This window comes from Drosophila subpulchrella, chromosome X (assembly GCF_014743375.2).
Source record: "Drosophila subpulchrella strain 33 F10 #4 breed RU33 chromosome X, RU_Dsub_v1.1 Primary Assembly, whole genome shotgun sequence".
In the NCBI taxonomy this organism is placed as follows: domain Eukaryota; kingdom Metazoa; phylum Arthropoda; class Insecta; order Diptera; family Drosophilidae; genus Drosophila; species Drosophila subpulchrella.
The window spans coordinates 282830-302103 of NC_050613.1; the positions used below are offsets into that span (position 1 = coordinate 282830).

General features: G+C 38.3%; 1 protein-coding gene and 1 long non-coding RNA gene across 2 annotated transcripts; one reads left to right on the top strand and one right to left on the bottom strand.

The window, feature by feature from the left end:
• The first annotated feature begins 920 nt into the window (after window positions 1–920).
• Window positions 921–4428, top strand: LOC119556539 (alpha-(1,3)-fucosyltransferase C). The gene is made up of 2 exons (XM_037868823.1): window positions 921–1711; window positions 3680–4428. Exons 1-2 carry the CDS (start codon window positions 936–938, stop codon window positions 4113–4115), a joined length of 1212 nt encoding a protein of 403 aa, XP_037724751.1. The 5' UTR covers window positions 921–935; the 3' UTR covers window positions 4116–4428.
• A 34-nt stretch (window positions 4429–4462) lies between these two features.
• On the bottom strand, window positions 4463–13804 carry LOC119556540. Its single transcript, XR_005219979.1, has 4 exons — window positions 13672–13804; window positions 13304–13609; window positions 13070–13226; window positions 4463–5101 (listed from the first exon to the last, which is right to left on the bottom strand). It is a non-coding gene; the product is annotated as an uncharacterized LOC119556540 (long non-coding RNA).
• Between the last annotated feature and the right edge of the window lie 5470 nt (window positions 13805–19274).

A 19274-nucleotide genomic window follows, 5' to 3' on the forward strand; every position in this document is an offset into this window, starting at 1 on the left:
ACTTGAATTTAGCAGTACATAAATACGAAAACCTATAAAGCCATTGCCAAGCGAAACGAGTGGTAATTACTGACCCTTATAAAGGTTTAACTATAGTCCTAGAAGTTTACCAACAGGTAAATATAAATATGTATGTATTCTCGAATTCGGGCAATTGTTGTAATTTGTGTTCATGACAATGAGCCATTTATTCAGGTTCCAGCACGTCCCACCGCTATCGACCCAAGGGGCAGTGCATTAGAATAATTGTAAATGATTGCTTGGCTCCATTGCAATTGACAGGGAAAGTTCAGTGGCCAGAGAAGACCTGGTACATTTTCCCCAGGTGAGTCGAACGCCACCATGCCTTAAGATTTCGCATTTCCCACCGGCTGAGTCAGAGCCCTTTTAATTTTTTTAGTTGCTGGGTGATAATGAATCTTTTGGACCAGCTTAGTCATTATTTTTGTTGTGCTCTTCAGTTTGGTCACAGATTTCCTGAACCGCTGTCTGAAGCTCAGTCAGTCGCTAGCCATGTAAGGAGTTGGAGTACCTGTAGTTGGAGTTTCAGAAGGTTGGGCTACAGGGCCGGTATCACTAATCTAGCCCAATGTTTATCCAGCCAGGTAAGAGTGTGAGTTATAAGTAGTGAGTTTCCCAAACTTATCGGACCGGCAATCAATAATGGACGGCCTTATCGGACTCGCACCTTTCGCCAGGGTACTACGATTATTACTACAGTGGAATTTGCTGCACATAATTCTGTTATATTGTTGTTTTTAAAACTTTTTATATATGACTTAAAAGTTGGTTTTGTAACAATAAAAAAATTGATATTTTTTTCACTTTTCCAAAGCCTGGGGTTGTATAGATAACGGTCATTAATTATGGAATATAGGCAGATTTCACTGTACCTGTGGAATACTTGGCGGTTGTTATCTGGCCAGGTTGGGCACATGTCGATGGCTGTTCGATCGGGTCGGTTGATTTGTGGGACGCGCGGCGCCCTGCTGCTGTTCCTCTTAATCTTGGTCGGCACCTTGGTGATCCTCCACAGGGTGGTCCAGTCGCCGCTCCTCAATCAGTACGAAATCCTGCAGGATCACTTAGAACGCCAGGAAAACCAAAAGAGCCGAGCCACCCGCACCATTCTTCTGTGGACCGATTTCTTTGGGGATCCTCGATGGAAGCTATCTTGGGACACTATGGGACCGCAGCAGCTACGGGATGAGCTTCGGTGCCCGGTCTACCAGTGCGAAATTAGCAACCAGCACGAGTTACTGCCCGCTGTGGAGCTCTACGACGCCATTGTCTTCCATGCGGCGGAAATGTTTCCGCTTCTCCGACCAGTGCCCTTACAGAGGAGTCCCCACCAGGCCTACGTCTTCGCCCTAATGGAACCGCCCGGAGAGACCAAGCACCGACTGGACGACGAGTTTGGGTTCTACAACCTCACCATGACCTATCGCCTTGACTCCGATGTTGTCTGGCCCTACGGGCAGCTTATAGACACTGAAACGGATGCCGTGGTGGCGCCCAGTGTGAGTCCACCTTGGAGGAAACGCCCAGCGTCTTTTAACGACTCTGTGATTTGGGATCTCTGGTCCGGAAAAACGAAAACGGCCGCTTGGTTCGTATCCCATTGTGAAACACTGTCAAAAAGAGAGACCCTGGCCAATAGGCTTCAGGAAATATTTGACGTGGATATCTACGGAAAATGCGGAACCCTCAGGTGAGAAAACGCTTAAAAGGTGCTCAATGTGTGTCAGTTTTTGAGCAGTGGTGAATCGTAGAACGTGAATGGCTCTGCATGGTAGACATGTACATATGCACTTTGCATCTTAGAAGAAAGGATTAAAATGGATCCGTTCCTGTTATTGAATCCATTTATTTCGGAAAACGGTTCCGGTTTTATTCCCTAGTCGCTAAAACTCGCTGCAGCGGAAATTCGGAACGCACACGCAAATCGATTCCAGTGTTTTATGAGTTTAGGTGATTTTTTGTACTTGGCATTTCCGGATTTTTTTGAGAAGGAAATGCATTTAAACTGCATTGGCGCCGTTTTAAGGAAATTGTTGTTCGTGCAGGCCTTCAATCGGCTCGGAACTCAGCAATTGATCTCATCTTAAGGAAATGACCAACCTCCAGCTTATGTTCTTCTTGACCTGGCACCTTTTGCATCAAAACGCACATTATGTATGTAAGAAAACACCTTTAGGAGCATCGACCTGCCAAAATTGGTTATTAAAAAATGTACATATGTATACAGTCAAAGAAACGTATGCGAGGAAGGTGTTATAAATACTTAAAAGGGTCCAAACGGTCTTAGCTTGTGAAAAATCTGGTGGCGTCACTGTTGACCTAAAAAGTGCCTGAATGGAAATCTCATCCTTTATAAATTTGCTAATAGCAATAAAATAATTATTTGGCGCTGAAAACATTCCACATGCTAGCGTTCAATTTATAAGCGGCAGAGGGCAATAAACTGCATTTCTGAAATACAAATTACAAGAATTTGAGTTTTTAATACACTTTGTTTGTATTTGCCAACTAAACATAAATTTTTATACCCGTTACTTGTAGATTAGAAGGGTATACTAGTTTCATCGGAAAGTATGTAACAAGTAGAAGGAAGCGCTTCTGACCCCATAAAGTATCTGTGTACATATATTCTGGATCAGGATCACTAGCCGAGCCGATTTAGCCATGCCCGTCTGTCCGTATGAACGCTGATCTCTGAAACTGTGAGTTGGAATGTTGGGACTTGGCGTGCAGATTCATTAGCTTCCTGCAGGGTATCAAAAAATATTGAAATCGGACCAGTCATTAACAAGTTATAATTAAATAATAGTCCATATTGTGCAAATGCAATCGAGATTGCATTCCACATGCAGCAAATCATCTGTTTTCACTAATACGCCAGCAAGCCGCTAGGGACGCTATGGCCTAGTTGGCGTTATAGGCTAGGTGGCGCTATAGGGTAGGTGGCTCTATAGGCGAGGTGTAACCTTCTCGCACTCTTGTTATATTACTATAGTTAACATAAATATTTTCATTATAACGGTTTCTATGTTAATATCAAAACTTTCCTTTAGTGAATGATTTGGTTGCTGTGAACAGACAAAATTGTTCGCTTTGACTGTTGCCAGAATGGTAAATACATATTTTGATTTTCGAGTGATATTTTTGTTATATATATATACATACTAGTACCTGATACAAAAAAGGGGTTGTTTTGATTTTTCTTGAAGTATAGAGTTTTAGAATACTCACACGGCACTACATGCGACTTAAGAAGCGAAAATAAAAATGTTCTTTTTTCGGAAACGTGGACACAATTTCAGGAAAAATAAAAGAATAAATAGTTTTATTTATAGTTATAGTCATCAACCTTTTTGGATTTCTGTGTGGGCATTCTTATAACTATTCACATAAATAATATGCATTCGATTTTGACGATAGAGACTAGAGTCAAGTCGGTACAAATTTAACAACAATCTTTGTATTTGTATTTTATTTTGAGTATTAAACAAACATATAGGAGGTACAAACTTCCTTAAAATGGAAAGAAGTACGTTGTGACACAAATAGAAACTCTTGTAATTTAAATTTATGATGTTTTTGACCCAACTTAAGACTATGAGCTCTGCTACTAAATACCTTAAAACTAATATTTAGTTATATATTGATTAAATTTTAGATGCGCCCGAGGGGATCCACACTGCGACGAGATGTTGGACACAGACTATTTGTTCTACCTGGCGTTTGAGAACTCGCTGTGCGACGACTACGTGACGGAGAAGCTTTTCGACGCTTTGCACCGGAACATAATACCCGTGGTTTTCGGTGGTGCGGACTACTCACGGATCCTTCCCCCGCACTCGTACATCGATGCCAATCGCTTCGAGACCGTGGAGGATTTGGCTCAGCACCTGAGCTTCGTGGGCGGGGATCCGGATGAGTATGTCAGTTACTTCTGGTGGCGCAGCTACTATCGCTTGGTCTCCACTTCTCCGTTTTGCGATCTGTGCGCCCTGCTCCATGCCCCCGGTTTTAGCCACAAGACACAGTTTTACGGCGACATCCAGGCTTGGTGGTTCAACAGTTGCCGCCTGGAGAGCCAGATACGTTGGTGAGCCGTGCTTGGAATAGAGAAAGATAGTTGCAACTATAAACACACGTCAATCACGAAAGAGAGCGAGATGCTACTGTCGGACACTTTCTCTCCAACAGTTATTTTGAGTCAAAGCCAACATTAGTCTATTTGTTAACATTTCCCAAAAATGTGTGTTAAGTACACTCCCTGGGAGATAAGATAGACAGGTTTCCGATTTGCTCACTATTGGGGTATGACTCACCTGCTAACCAATTTCAATTGCGATTCCCATCGATTGACAGTGGATAGGAGTAGATAACAGTAGTAATAACAGTAATAAAACCTTACTTTAACTGTCGTTTACCCAATTAAAAAAGGAACGCTTAGGTCCAGTGCCTCGACCACAAGATACCTGCTACTCTGTTCACATATGAATGTAAACAAAAGAATACGCTGTAGTCGATGGCCTCGATTATTAGATACCCGTTATTCAGCTTAAAGGAGTGCAGGAGGGATGGAGATATGCTTAACGAAGATCTGCTTTTTTCACTAACACGACTAGTAATAGCGCTTCCTATCTTTTTCTTCTATAGCGCAACTTGGCCTACAGCGCCCACTAGCCTATAGCGCCCCTAGCGGCTTGGTGGCGTATTAATTAAGGAATTAAGGATGATGGTAGTTCCTGGTAGAAATGGACCCCCAGATCACGAAAAAGAAGTGAAAAATATTTTAAATGGATACATTTTTTTTAAAGAAATTTTTTTAGCTCCGTGTTTTTAGATATGTCTTGAGTTACGCTTAACTTATTTAGGTGATATATGTTTAAGTTTACAACAATAACGCACTCTTTAATTTTGCCAAGTAAATGAATATGTTACATTTGTATGTTGAAGGTGCGAAAACACGACCCCTTACCTCGTTAAGAGGTGTTTTGATTTGATATCAGAAGTTTTTGTTGTAAGCATCAATCAAATTATTGGTCTACTTTAGACCAACATCCAGTCCTGGCGGTCCAACAGTTGCCGGCTGGAGATCCAGATACGTTGGTGAGCCATGCATGGAATAGAGAAAGATAGTTGCAACTATAAATACAAGTCAATCACGAAAGAGAGCGAGATGCTACCGTCGGACATTTCCCCACCAACAGTTATTTTGGGTTCAAACCAACATTAGTCTATTTGTTAACATTTCCTAAACATTTGTGTTAAGTACAGAGATAAGATATACAGGTTTCCGATTTGCCCACTAATGGGGTATGACTCACCTGCTAACCAATTTCAATTGCGATTCCCATCGATTGACAGTGGATAGCAGTAGATTACGGTAGATTTTACAAGAACATATACGTTATAAAACCTTATTTTAATTGTCGCTTAGGCAATTAAAAATGGAACGCTTAGGTCCAGTGCCTCGACCACAAGATAGCTGCTACTCTGTTAACATATTAAAATACATTTACATAATAATAATAATATAAATATACAAACGGCGAGCTAACAATAAAAGTAACCGAGAGGCAAATAGGCGGCTAACGCCTTTCGTCGGGTCTGTGTTTCAGCGCGGTACTCAGATGAGCTGAGGAAATAGAACAAATACCATATTTCGCGAATAAATTTTGATGAACGCCGTCAGCCGCCGCGCAAATAATAAAAAAATTTCAACTTTCGGTGTGTTCGTGCAGAAGTGGTGCTTCCCAAGTTGTCCATTATTGTGGGACTTCACCCACAGCAATACCACAACAGGGCAAATCCATACAAGAACGGAAGAGCTGGAGATAATCCAATCGAGAAGCCCAGTGGGAATGAGCGGGACGAGTGGGACTTCGGTCACTACATGGTCAGCTGGAGGAGCCGCTGGCGACATCCTGCGGCATCAGCGGAACAACCCCGTTCCCAATCTGGTTCCAACTCCCTCAAGGCCCATGCTGGCATATTGGGAATCGGAGCTGGACTGCAAACGGCGCGGAGAAGCATCCGTGACAAAAGAAGGAAGCCTTAAACAGTAGTTTAACTATCATAAATAAAAAAATCATTTGAGCAATCTATTTATTAGTATTTCTTTGTGCATCAGCAGGTTCGTCTTTTTAAAAACCTTAAATTTTCACGTTTGTCAATAAAACAAGCCCAGCTGCTTAACATGGAGTAATTCGGTCGCACTACATAGAATATGATTTTTCGACTAGTGAAACTCTTAGCCGATCTGAGTACTACAGTGGTCGGCATAAGTATTTTGACAAAATAAAAGTTAAGTATACTCATAACTTGAATTTACTTCTTGTAAACTATAGGCATCAATGGAAAGGTAATTTCAATGCCGTTTGAATGATACAATACATTTCTTTACCCATTCAGTACTTATTGAAAAGGACGAATTTGTGTAAATCAACTTTGAAGTTAAAAAAAAAAACTTTTTTCCTCGTCTTGAAAACTTAAATTTTTTGATGCAAAAAGTTTCTTCAAACAAAAATAATAGTAACTGCAAAAAGAATTTTTCAAAAATCATTTTTCTTATATTTTTTATGAATTTTTGAAGGTGACAATGTCGGAAAAAATTTGTATGAAAAAGACAAAAATATGGCTCAAATGCCTGTTTTTAAGCATTTTCAAAAATTCATAAAAAATATAAGAAAAATGATTTTTGAAAAATTCTTTTTGCAGTTACTATTATTTTTGTTTGAAGAAACTTTTTGCATCAAAAAATTTAAGTTTTCAAGACGAGGAAAAAAGTTTTTTTTTTTAACTTCAAAGTTGATTTACACAAATTCGTCCTTTTCAATAAGTACTGAATGGGTAAAGAAATGTATTGTATCATTCAAACGGCATTGAAATTACCTTTCCATTGATGCCTATAGTTTACAAGAAGTAAATTCAAGTTATGAGTATACTTAACTTTTATTTTGTCAAAATACATATGCCGACCAGTGTAGGCTTAAGGTCGTAAGCTTGGGCGCCATTTTGACAAAATAAATGTAGTTATATTTAAATTGGTCTAACTTAAAACCAAAGACCATAGAATAACAAGATGCGTAACTAGGGGTAAGAAAGTGTACACAGGCGGCCTAATTTTTGCAAAGCAACCCTTACACGGAATCTATTTCTAGAATGCCGTTGCTTTGCTTCCTTCTCTCTCCCTCTCTCTTGCTATCTCGCTCACGACACTTCGCGCTGTGAAAAAGTCAAAATTCAATTTTTGTCTCAATTGTCGATTCTTGAATTATGTTGACGAAAAGGAATCGATCTTAAAAACGCATTGCTCATGCGGATTATAAGCGGGCTGTGGCGCTCTGCGTATGTTAATGACCCGTGGATAATGGATTTGGGTTCCATGTTCGAGTCCACTCTGAGGCTGGATTCAACTTAATTTTTTTTAATATTTATTTTTATTTTAATATTTTTTTAGCTGTACTTTTTGACAATTTTTTTTTTTAATATTTTTGATATAGTTTTAAGATTTTTTTATTAATTTTTTTTTTTTTTAGTTTTTCTTACTTTTTTAAAGTTTTTTTATGTTTTTTTAGATGTACCAACTGGGACTTTAGGAATTAATCGCTCCTATAGATATATCTTATTTTGTGTAAATTACATATCAAAGGTTTTAAAAAAATATCTAATAACAATAAAAACATGAACACAATAAGCAATTCACTTTGAATCAAAGCGTAATGTGTACTCGAGAAAAGGATTTTTCATTATATTTTGATGAATATGGTGAGTGCTTTCCATATAAAATGCAAATGTTCGATAAATATATTTGAGCTTTACTGTTCAAAGATCCCCAGATATTTATTTATTTATGACGAAGTAAATTTAGCTTATTGCTAGTTTTACATTTGTCTGGGGAGTCTTGCCACTTACAATGTTTATACAGCAAAACTCTAATCAATTTATCTAACATAAGCATTTTATGTGAATAGCACTCATCATTTTCATCAAACCACGATGAAAAATCGCTTTCTCCAGTACACGGTACACATTTACTCATTATAAACTGTTTAATGTGTTCTTGTTTTTTATTGTTAAAAATAAACGTTGATATGTATTTTACATACATTAAAAAATATATCTGAAGGAGCACTTAACTTTCCAAATTGTTACAGACATTTTTTTCTGCAACAAAAATTTCGGAAGGCGAACTTAACATTTCTCCCTGTTTTAAAATAATCGCTTCACATCTTTTGCAGTTGTTTGATTCCTTAGCAATATAACCTACAAAATATCGGCTTGAGGTTTAATTTAATTTAATTGTTTAAATAAAAGACCGGTTGCATAAAAATAAAAAAGTTGTCCCCAGTCGGAGTTGAACTCCAACCTGCAATTCCCGTGGTTGAGCGACTAGACCCCTGGCCTACAGGACTTTGACACCTTGCGTTAGTCAAATGCGAGATTGAGCCCTTATTGCAGCAGACCACACGAAATGATTCACCAACACAACCAAAGAGCTTTACACGGACAACGCACACTAGCAAAATCGAAAATCCACCCCAGTCGTAAGTTGCGGAACGTGTTTTAAAAAAACATAGTTTTGGGTCGCACCTTTTTTACGCAAAACAGCACGCATGCAAATTTTCCAAGGCAAATGTGCGTGCTGGGTGCATTCTATTGCGGTGCCTTCTAGAAGTGTTTCAGAATAATGCATTTAGAAACATGCCCAAACACCCGTTTCGGGAACGTATTCCGAAACAAATAGTTCTGGGTCGTATCTTTTTTACGCAAAACAGCACGCATGCAAATTTAACTAGCCAATGTGCGTGCTGGGGGCAGTCTTTTGGGTGCCATCTGGGTGTATTTCAATATAGTGCATCCAGGTGTATTTTAGAGGGAATGTAAAAAAACCAAACTCAAACCCGAAGGTTGCCGATGCCCATTTTTTTACAATAGTCTTTTTTCGGTACTGTTCTCTTGACAAACAAATAATAAAGACAAAAGGGAATATGCAAGGAAGCGCGCGGTTTTTCTTGTCTCTTGCATTTTTAGTTCTGAAAAGTGAAGTTCGTGCCTCGTGTTTTGAAAAAGTTTGTTGCTTTCTGCCACCAATTTTACATCAATATTTTCACAGGTAAGCAAAGTGTAGATAATTTAGTTCAATATGAACACAACACAGTTCAATATGAACATAACACAGTACATGTACATTGAACATTCAAACTAAAAACAAATTAAATAAATAAAATAATAATTATTTGTATGTAAATTGTAAATACAACAGTGTTAATGTGCCAAAATAAATATATTGCATATTTGTAATATATATACACATGTTTCAAAATATATAATATTCAATTTGCTTTATATCTTTCAGAATCGCAAAAAATGAATGGGCACACCAAGGACTGAACTGCGTAAATGATAAAAGTACATCAACAAGAAGGAAGCAGCAAAGCCCCGTACAGAAGGGGAGAGACTCCGATCAAAAATTAGTTGCGTTCTTGAACATTGAAATAAAAAAGAAATATGAAATTGAAATCCAGTTTTATGTATTCCTGGGGAAAACTTCCAGATATTTTATTTTTGAATGCTTCTAGGTGCATTCCTGGGTACATGTTACAGGTGCATTAAAAAAGAGTACACCCAGAAGGAGTTTAGTATGTTGCTTCCAGGTGCATTAAAAAAGAATACACCCAGAATGTGTTTAGTATGTTGCTTCCAGGTGCATTAAAAAAGAGTACACCCAGAATGTGTTTAGTTTGTTACTTCCAGGTGCATTCCAGATATATGCTTCCAGAAGCATGCAACGGGTGCATTCTTTTTTGTCCCGCAGCCGTGTAAAAAGAATGGACAGACTCATCACTTCCGGAACACCTTTTTGATGCCACATTATGAAAGAACGCATGCTGGAATGCTGTCATTTACGACTGGGACATCGAAAATCCACACCAAAAATTTTGCCGTACATTCCGTTTTATGGCTGTTACTTTGGCTTTATGACATGTTATTTTTAAAATGAAACACTTTTTTCTTTATTCAAAATCGTGAATTTTTTTAAACAAAACTAGGAAGAACGCTATAGTCGAGTGGGAAAGGGACCAAAGGGAAATGGAGATATGCAAGCAGCAAAGTGAGATTGAAATGCGCCACCCACCGGCGGTAGACAGATTAAGGCGTTGTGGGCGTTAGAGTGGGCGTGGCACTGCTCGCCAAATCTCAATAGCCTAGCTCTTATAGTTTCCGAGATCTCAGCGTTCATCCGGACGGACAGACAGACGGACATGGCTAGATCGACTCGGCTAGTGATCCTGATCAAGAATATGTATACTTTATGGGGTCGGAAACGCTATAATAATTTTGTGATAATAAAAAACACGCATATACATACATATATGATTTTTTTTTAAATGTCAAGCAAAATTTTGTTTGTGTATATTTTCTTTACTTTGAAAGTTTAAAAATGTATTGTCTACTTTTGTAAATAGTATTTGTTAATAATACCTGCTTAGAACATTTGAAAAATCTGTATTTAATTACTCAACACTTTGATAACACTATGTTTATACCCGTTACTCGTAGAGTAAAAGGTTATACTAGATTCGTCGGAAAGTATGTAACAGGCAGAAGGAAGCGTTTCCGACCCCATAAAGTATATATATTCTTGATCAGGATCACTAGCCGAGTCGATCTAGCCATGTCCGTCTGTCCGTATGAACGCTGAGATCTCGAAAACTATAAGAGCTACAATACTGGGATTAGGCATGCAGATTCCTGAGATTCCTGCGCAGCGCAAGTTTGTTTCAGCAGAGTGCCACGCCCACTCTAACGCCCACAAACCGCCCAAAACTGTGGCTCCTACAGTTTTGATGCTAGAATAAAAATCTTAACTGAAATGTATTGTTCTCATCAAAACCTATCGATTGACCGAAAAAAAGTTTGTTACGCCCACTTTAACGCCCACAAACCGCCCACAAACTTAAAAAATCGTAAGTATGAACGTGGATATCTCGGAGTCAAGGATAGAGAATCGGGTTCTCAGATTTAGATTCCGTGGCTTTGTACGCAGCGCAATTTTGCTAAGCGAATATGCCACTCCCACTATAACGCCTACAAACCGCCCAAGCCTGTGGCGCCCACAACTTTCATGCTTTTTGATGCCACATTATGAAAGAACGCATGCTGGAATGCTGTCATTTACGACTGGGACATCGAAAATCCACACCAAAAATTTTGCCGTACATTCCGTTTTATGGCTGTTACTTTGGCTTTATGACATGTTATTTTTAAAATGAAACACTTTTTTCTTTATTCAAAATCGTGAATTTTTTTAAACAAAACTAGGAAGAACGCTATAGTCGAGTGGGAAAGGGACCAAAGGGAAATGGAGATATGCAAGCAGCAAAGTGAGATTGAAATGCGCCACCCACCGGCGGTAGACAGATTAAGGCGTTGTGGGCGTTAGAGTGGGCGTGGCACTGCTCGCCAAATCTCAATAGCCTAGCTCTTATAGTTTCCGAGATCTCAGCGTTCATCCGGACGGACAGACAGACGGACATGGCTAGATCGACTCGGCTAGTGATCCTGATCAAGAATATGTATACTTTATGGGGTCGGAAACGCTATAATAATTTTGTGATAATAAAAAACACGCATATACATACATATATGATTTTTTTTTAAATGTCAAGCAAAATTTTGTTTGTGTATATTTTCTTTACTTTGAAAGTTTAAAAATGTATTGTCTACTTTTGTAAATAGTATTTGTTAATAATACCTGCTTAGAACATTTGAAAAATCTGTATTTAATTACTCAACACTTTGATAACACTATGTTTATACCCGTTACTCGTAGAGTAAAAGGTTATACTAGATTCGTCGGAAAGTATGTAACAGGCAGAAGGAAGCGTTTCCGACCCCATAAAGTATATATATTCTTGATCAGGATCACTAGCCGAGTCGATCTAGCCATGTCCGTCTGTCCGTATGAACGCTGAGATCTCGAAAACTATAAGAGCTACAATACTGGGATTAGGCATGCAGATTCCTGAGATTCCTGCGCAGCGCAAGTTTGTTTCAGCAGAGTGCCACGCCCACTCTAACGCCCACAAACCGCCCAAAACTGTGGCTCCTACAGTTTTGATGCTAGAATAAAAATCTTAACTGAAATGTATTGTTCTCATCAAAACCTATCGATTGACCGAAAAAAAGTTTGTTACGCCCACTTTAACGCCCACAAACCGCCCACAAACTTAAAAAATCGTAAGTATGAACGTGGATATCTCGGAGTCAAGGATAGAGAATCGGGTTCTCAGATTTAGATTCCGTGGCTTTGTACGCAGCGCAATTTTGCTAAGCGAATATGCCACTCCCACTATAACGCCTACAAACCGCCCAAGCCTGTGGCGCCCACAACTTTCATGCTAGATATAAAAATTTTAACTGAAATGTATTGGTCTCGTCAATACCTATCGATTAATCCAAAAAAAATTTGCAACGCCCACTCTAACGCCCATAACGCCTAAATCTGTCTACCGCCGGTAGGTGGCGTATTTAAATCTCGCTTTGCTCCTTGCATAACTCCATTTCCCTTTGGTCCCTTATGCTGAGTAAAGGGTATCTGATAGTCGAGGAACTTGACTATAGCGTTCTCCCTTGTTGTTTATAATTCCGTTAAAATCCTACGATTATTTTGAGTATGGGGTCTAAAAAAAAAGAGATGCACTTTTAAAATGTTATGACTGCATAACAAAACAAGAATCCGTTCGCCTATAAAATAGATTTAAAGTTGGTTAAAATCCTCTTCCTCAGAATCCTTCGAAGCGAATACAATTTTAAGGTATACATCAAGGAAAATAAGTTACCTGTTAATTTTGTAACACAGTGTAATAAACAACAAAAGATTTAATTAACAAAAAAAAGGATTTGTAAGTTTAGTGTAAAACTCTAAATTCCCATACGATTTCAAGGTTTAAAGACTACTTTAAATTTAACATGCGGACTAGAAAACGACACTTAATATATTTTCTCGTAAAGTAAAAGCTTAGTCTTGTAAAGTTTTTTGTTTTCTTACCTTCGCTTTGATTAGAGAATGTTTAAAGTAAATTTATACTCTGGACTTCTTTAATTTTTGACAAAAAAAGCGGGAGGACCACTGTTTTAAATTTTTGCCATTTTACAACAAATGTGTCACCGTCCTTAGAATGTATTTTTTGGTAGTTTGCAACAATCTGAAAATAATACAAATTTTAGTTTTGAAATAAAGTCAATAGAATTAAATCATTAGATATATATATTATAAAATTACCAATTCGTGTCCGAATGCCTGCTTAAGTATATGAAATTCTTCAATAATCTTGCTATGTGATGCAGTCGTCGACAGGCCACTTTTCATCAACCTTCTTTCGTGGTTCCATATTAAACATAAGCCACTGTTTACTCGCGTTCAGCTCATCCTCGTCCAAATCAGTTGGATTCGGGCAATATTTTCCACGTTTGAAGTGCCGCTAAATTGAACAGCAGACTGCTCCTTTGCCTTGGCTTTTAAATTAAAGATTTTTCTGTATAAAAGACCTCCTGATTTCTTGGCAAAAATTTTTTTGAAATATGTTTCCTATAAAATTATTTAAAATTAATATTGGTATGAAATAAATAAATGTAATATAAATGTAATACCTTAATTTCAGATTCAAACAGAACCTGAATATCTTAAGAGATTTTTAGGAGCACAGATTGATTGATTGTTAAACACATAATGTTCAGCAATTATTCCACTCAAAATCTTTCGAAATTCGTTGGTAAGTTGACCAGTTTCTTTGAAGTAATTTATTACTGCAGAAGTTCGTTTACTGTTCGCCAAAATGGTTTCTAAATCAATCATTTATATACATAGAATAGTATAATTACTAAAATGGTAAAATAGTCAAGTAATAAACATGTCAAATTTACCTCACTGGTATTAATGCCGGGTGCTTTGGCCTGATCGGTGTGGTAAATATTCTGGTGTAAATTAAAAAAAAATAATTATTTATAATAAACCACTTTGCCTTTGTCAGCCTTTCTATTTTTCAGAAAATAATTTCTTAATTTAAGGGCATTTTTTCTTATTTTTAGGGTGATTTTAGTTCATGGTAACCATTTCCTACATTTAAGAAAAGCTTTCTTTATATATAAAAAAAACTTTCTTGATTTTAGAAAAATTTCCTTGGCTTGAAAAATAACTTTCTTGTATTTAGAAAAAATAAATTTTAATGGCGATTTTCTATAATATATGGTAAAATTTATTTTGAGTTTATTTATTTTTGTAAGCGCAACTTTGGTGGAGGCTCAGTGATGGTATGTGGGGCTTTTACCTCAAAAACCGCGCTTGATTTACAATTCACATCATAAAAAATGGATAGCACCCAATACATACGATTATTAGAAAGAAATCAAAAAAATTTTCTTGAGGAAAATAGGGAAATGCCCTTCACTTTCCAACAGGATAACGGACGAATTCATGTGAGCAATGCGACCAAAACTATGTACTGGCCGGCATGCTCTCCGGAATTGAATCCTATAGAAAATATATGGGACGTCTTAGTAAGACGGGTTTATGCCAATAACCGTCAGTATTGTAACGCTGAAGAGCTGAAAACTTGATGCTAGCCTTTTAAAAAAATTTAAAAGAGTCGATGAAAAAAGGATTGTCTACTAATAAACTGAAACCTAGCCAAATATTGTTCACAACGAGGGTATATAAGCCATAAATGAAACATGTCTTATAATTATGAAACACCCTAAAACTAAGATTTTGTTATTACTTATGCCACGGAGGCAAATATTATATTGTTTTTATATGAAATTCTTTGTTTTGTTATAACGATTAAATATAAGCACATTCACTGTAATACGACTTTTAATAAAACAAGAAAGGAAGTTAACTTCGGCAAGCCGAAGTTTGTATACCCTTGCAGTTGTAATTATTAAATGTAATTCGAAATTCTTAAAAATACAAATAATGATATTCCCAAGAGTATAAGATAATATGCCAAAAAGCACCGAAGCTATAATTTGCTTCATATTATTTTACCACCAATTTTCCGATAGTTCCCATGGCAACGATCGGCAAAAGATATAAGACTTTTGGGAAAATTTCAGCCCGATAGCTTTAAAACTGAGAGACAAGTTTGCGTATAAACGGACGGACAGACGGACATGGCTAGATCGACTCGTCTAGTCATGCTGATCAAGAATATATATACTCTATGGGGTCGGAAACGTCTCCTTCACTGCGTTGCAAACTTCTGACTGAAATCAATATACCCTCTACAAGGGTATACAAATTATTCAAGAAATTTATAGTGACTTATGGTTTTGAAACCTTATACCGCTGCTTTCATAACTTTCCGACTGGGATCACTCCTATCGTTTTTGATTCTTATCTCGTGATCATGCAATCTGTTCTTTACAAAAGCTAAAGTAAGATTTTCCTCAGCTAGGGTCTTAATTGCAGTTTTTACCCCACTAATGACGATGACAAGGTCAATAGCAAGTGCGACACTTTGTCCATTTCGGCGATTTTCGCTCCTGGGGCCAACACCTCACTTATTAGTTTGTCGAAAATATTGAAATGACACAATAGTGCTGTCTCACTCTGCAACTTTAAGAACAGCATTCGTTTCCTAACAGCTAAATAGCTGCGACGCGAGACTCTTGCGTTTATAGATGGCGTTCAAATTTCCAAGTGCTTTTTTGCGAAATATCGATACTGTCGCGATAGTACCGCTGTATACTAATTTGCCAAGAACAGGGGCAATTCTATATTCAATAAGCCTTAAAGTTAAGGGTTGTCTTTAAAAACTTGACAAATTGTATACAAACTCAAAATGATTGAAATCTTCAAAAATAACAATTTTTTCCAATTCGTTTTGGACGTCGCACTTCAAAAACATAAAAATAAGATAAAATAAAAATAAGATATTTTGGTCCATTATTTCAAAATGAAGCGATCCAGCCGCTAGATTCAAATGCTTCGTATACTAGGAGATCATAGATAATCTAGTAATTGGTAATCGCACAATTTTTGTTTATAAAGAGAAGTTTATCGACAGTTTTCGTCTTTAAAGCTGTTCTGCCCTTAGAAATTATTTGGCCCGCTTTTGAAGACATCATCTCGGACTCAGTTGACGTTGCTGGCATGCACAACTTTCTTTTAGCCAGTTTTGCAAGCAGGTGCTGGTCATTTATATTGTTGTGTTTACATTCTTCAAATTAGCTTACGGCACACTGACGAAACAAAATTGAGCTGCGCAGGAATCTCTAGAATCTGTTTGCCTAAGCCCAGTATTGCAGCTTTTGTAGTTTCCGAGATCACAGCGTTCATACGGACAGTCGCACGTGGCTAGATCGACTCGGCTAGTGATCCTGATCAAGAATATAAATACTTTATGGGGTCGGAATAGCTTTCTTCTACCTGTTACATACTTTCGGACGAATTTGTATACCCTTTTACTCTTCGAGTAACGGGTATAAAAACACCCCTCACACCTTTGCAAATATTTTGAAATGTGGGCGGTAGACAGGATTAAGCGTTATGGGCGTTTCTCTGAAGCAAACTATGCTTTAAAGCAACTTTGTAGCGCTTATAGTTTCCGAGATTACAGCATTCACTCGGACAAACGGACATGACTAGATCGATCATTCTAGTGATCATGATCATAAATATATATTCAGATGTATACTTTAAAGGGTGGAAACCCTTCCTTCCAGTTGTTAGATGCTTTCCACCCAAGACAATATAACCTTTAATCTACGAGTAACGGGTAACTGTCATTTTCGGTCCCAAAGACCGCGAGCTAACCGTAGGAGTGAGCGAGAGGCAAATAGGCGGCTAACGCTTTTCGTCGGGTCTGTTTTTCAGCTCACTCAGATTAGCTAAGGAAATACCAGAAAAGATACCAGATTTAGCGAGAGAATTTAGATGAAATAAGAAATTTAATCTTTGACGGTCTTCGTGCAAAAGCGGTGTGGAAACTAAAAATTAAAAATGGAAGAAAAACCCCAAAAACGCAAGCAGGAGGGCAGTGCAGATGAAAAAGGACACCTAATCCAAGCTGTTGCCCATTTTTGTGGGACTTCACCGACACGAAGCAATATCACAACGGGGCAACTCCGCAGAATAGTTGAAAAGCTGAAGGAGATCCACAAGAGAATCCCACATGAACATCCTGCCCGGCGTGTCCTCGCAAAGAAAGTAAGTTCTGGCCAACAGAATTTGGTTACGTTGTACTAATAGAAGTCTTTTTAAAAGACTTCGTTGTAAAACGGTCTCCGACGAGATCCCCATTGGGGAACCACAGGACTCCATGACCACCAGCTACTGGCAGCTGAAGCGGAGATAAAGAACGCGCTGGCTTCTACAGGGAGGAGAAAACAGGACGCCCGCTTAGGGACAGCTGGAGGAGCCATTACCAGCCATTGCCAGGATCCTGGGGCGACTTCCTGCAGCATCAAAGGAACAACCCCATTCCCAATCCCTTAAGGCTCTTGTTGGCATACTGTGAATCGGAGCTGAACTGCTAATGGCGCGTAGAAAATGCCGAAGCATCCGTGACAAAAAAGGATGCCTTAAACTACTAATAAATAAAGAGATCCTTTGAACATTAAATTTATTTGTATTATTTTGTGCACTAGCAGATTCGTCTTTTTAAAATTTAACAAGGAAGAACACTATAGTCGAGTACCTCTAAAGGGAACAAAGGGAAATGGAGATATGCAAGCAGCAAAGCGAGATTGAAATGTGCCACCTACCGGCGGTAGACAGAGTTTAGCGTTATGGGCGTTAGGGTGGGCGTGGAGATTTTTTTTTTGGTCAATCGATAGGTATCGACGCATATTCGCGTAACAAATTTGCGCTGCGTACAAGGCTACGGAATCTAAATCTGAGAATTCAATTCTCTATCTTTGATAGTTTACGAGATATCCACGTTCATATTTACGATTTTTTGAAGTTTGTGGGCGTTAAAGTGGGCGTGGCAAACCAACCGATAGGTATTTACGAGAGCAATACATTTCAGTTAAAATTTTTATTCTAGCATCAAAACTGTAGGAGCCACAGTATTGGGCGGTTTGTGGGCGTAAGAGTGGGCGTGGCACTCTGCTGAAACAAACTTGCGCTGCGTAAGAAGCTCAGGAATCTGCACCTCAAATCTCAATAGCCTAGCTCTAATAGTTTCCGAGATCTCAGCGTTCATCCGGACAGACGGACATGGCTAGATCCTGATCAAGAATATATATACTTTATGGGGTCGTAAACGCTTCGTTCTGCCTGTTACATACTTTCCGACGAACCCAGTATACCCTTTTACTCTACGAGTAACGGGTATAAAAATAAATTTTTCGCTTGTCAATAAAACAAACCCAGCTGCTTGACAATAAGACCATGCTACACGCATTGCGGGTGAACCTTGTATCTTCGGTCACACTACAAAGAATAAGATTTTTCGACTAGTGAAACTCTTAGCCGATCTGAGTACTAAGCTTAAAAGACAAATATAGTAGTCTCTTCCTAAGCTATGTATAATGAGTGATCCAAACAATATGGTGTCATGACCGTGTGAGGAAACAAACGCATTTTTCTCAATAAAGATGTATCGATTTTTCACACATTTTTTATCCTAACAAATTTATTTTAAAGTGTTGATAGAAGAGCAATTTTTACAGAAAAAGAATTATTACTATTGATTTTGAAAACGTGTCTATTGACCAACACTTTTTTTAACTGTGAGGTTCATCAAAAGAAATTAAAACTTTAAGCCTAGTACTCAGATCGGCTAAGAGTTTCACTGGTCGAAAAATCTTATTCTTTGTCGTGGGACCGAAGTTTTCAAAGTTCACCCGCCATGCATGTAGCATGGTCTTACTGTCAAGCGGCTGGGCTTGTTGCCAAACGGAAAACAAATCAATTGGAGAAATTTAAAAAGGATGAGTCTGCTGGTACACAAAGAAAGTAAAATAAAAATAAATGGAATGTTCAACGAATGTTTTTATTTATGTAAATTAGTAGTTTAAAGCTTACTTCTCGTCCCATGGATGCTTCGCCATCTTTCCCGCGCCACCGCAGTCCAGCTCCGAGTCCCAATAGGCACATTGGACCTTGAGGAAGTGGGAGCCGGATTGGGAACGGGGTCGATCCGCTGATGCTGCAGGAAGTCGCCCAGCATCCTGGCAGTGGCTGGCCATGGCTTCTCCAACTGTTCCTTAGCGGGCGCCCTATTTCCCTCCTCCCTATAGAAGCC

Coding starts and splice junctions, on each gene's coding strand:
- LOC119556539 (XM_037868823.1), top strand. CDS start 936: ATGTCGATGGCTGTTCGATCGGGTCGGTTGATTTGTGGGACGCGCGGC. Junction 1,712..3,679: donor GGAAAATGCGGAACCCTCAG/GTGAGAAAACGC, acceptor ATTAAATTTTAG/ATGCGCCCGAGGGGATCCAC.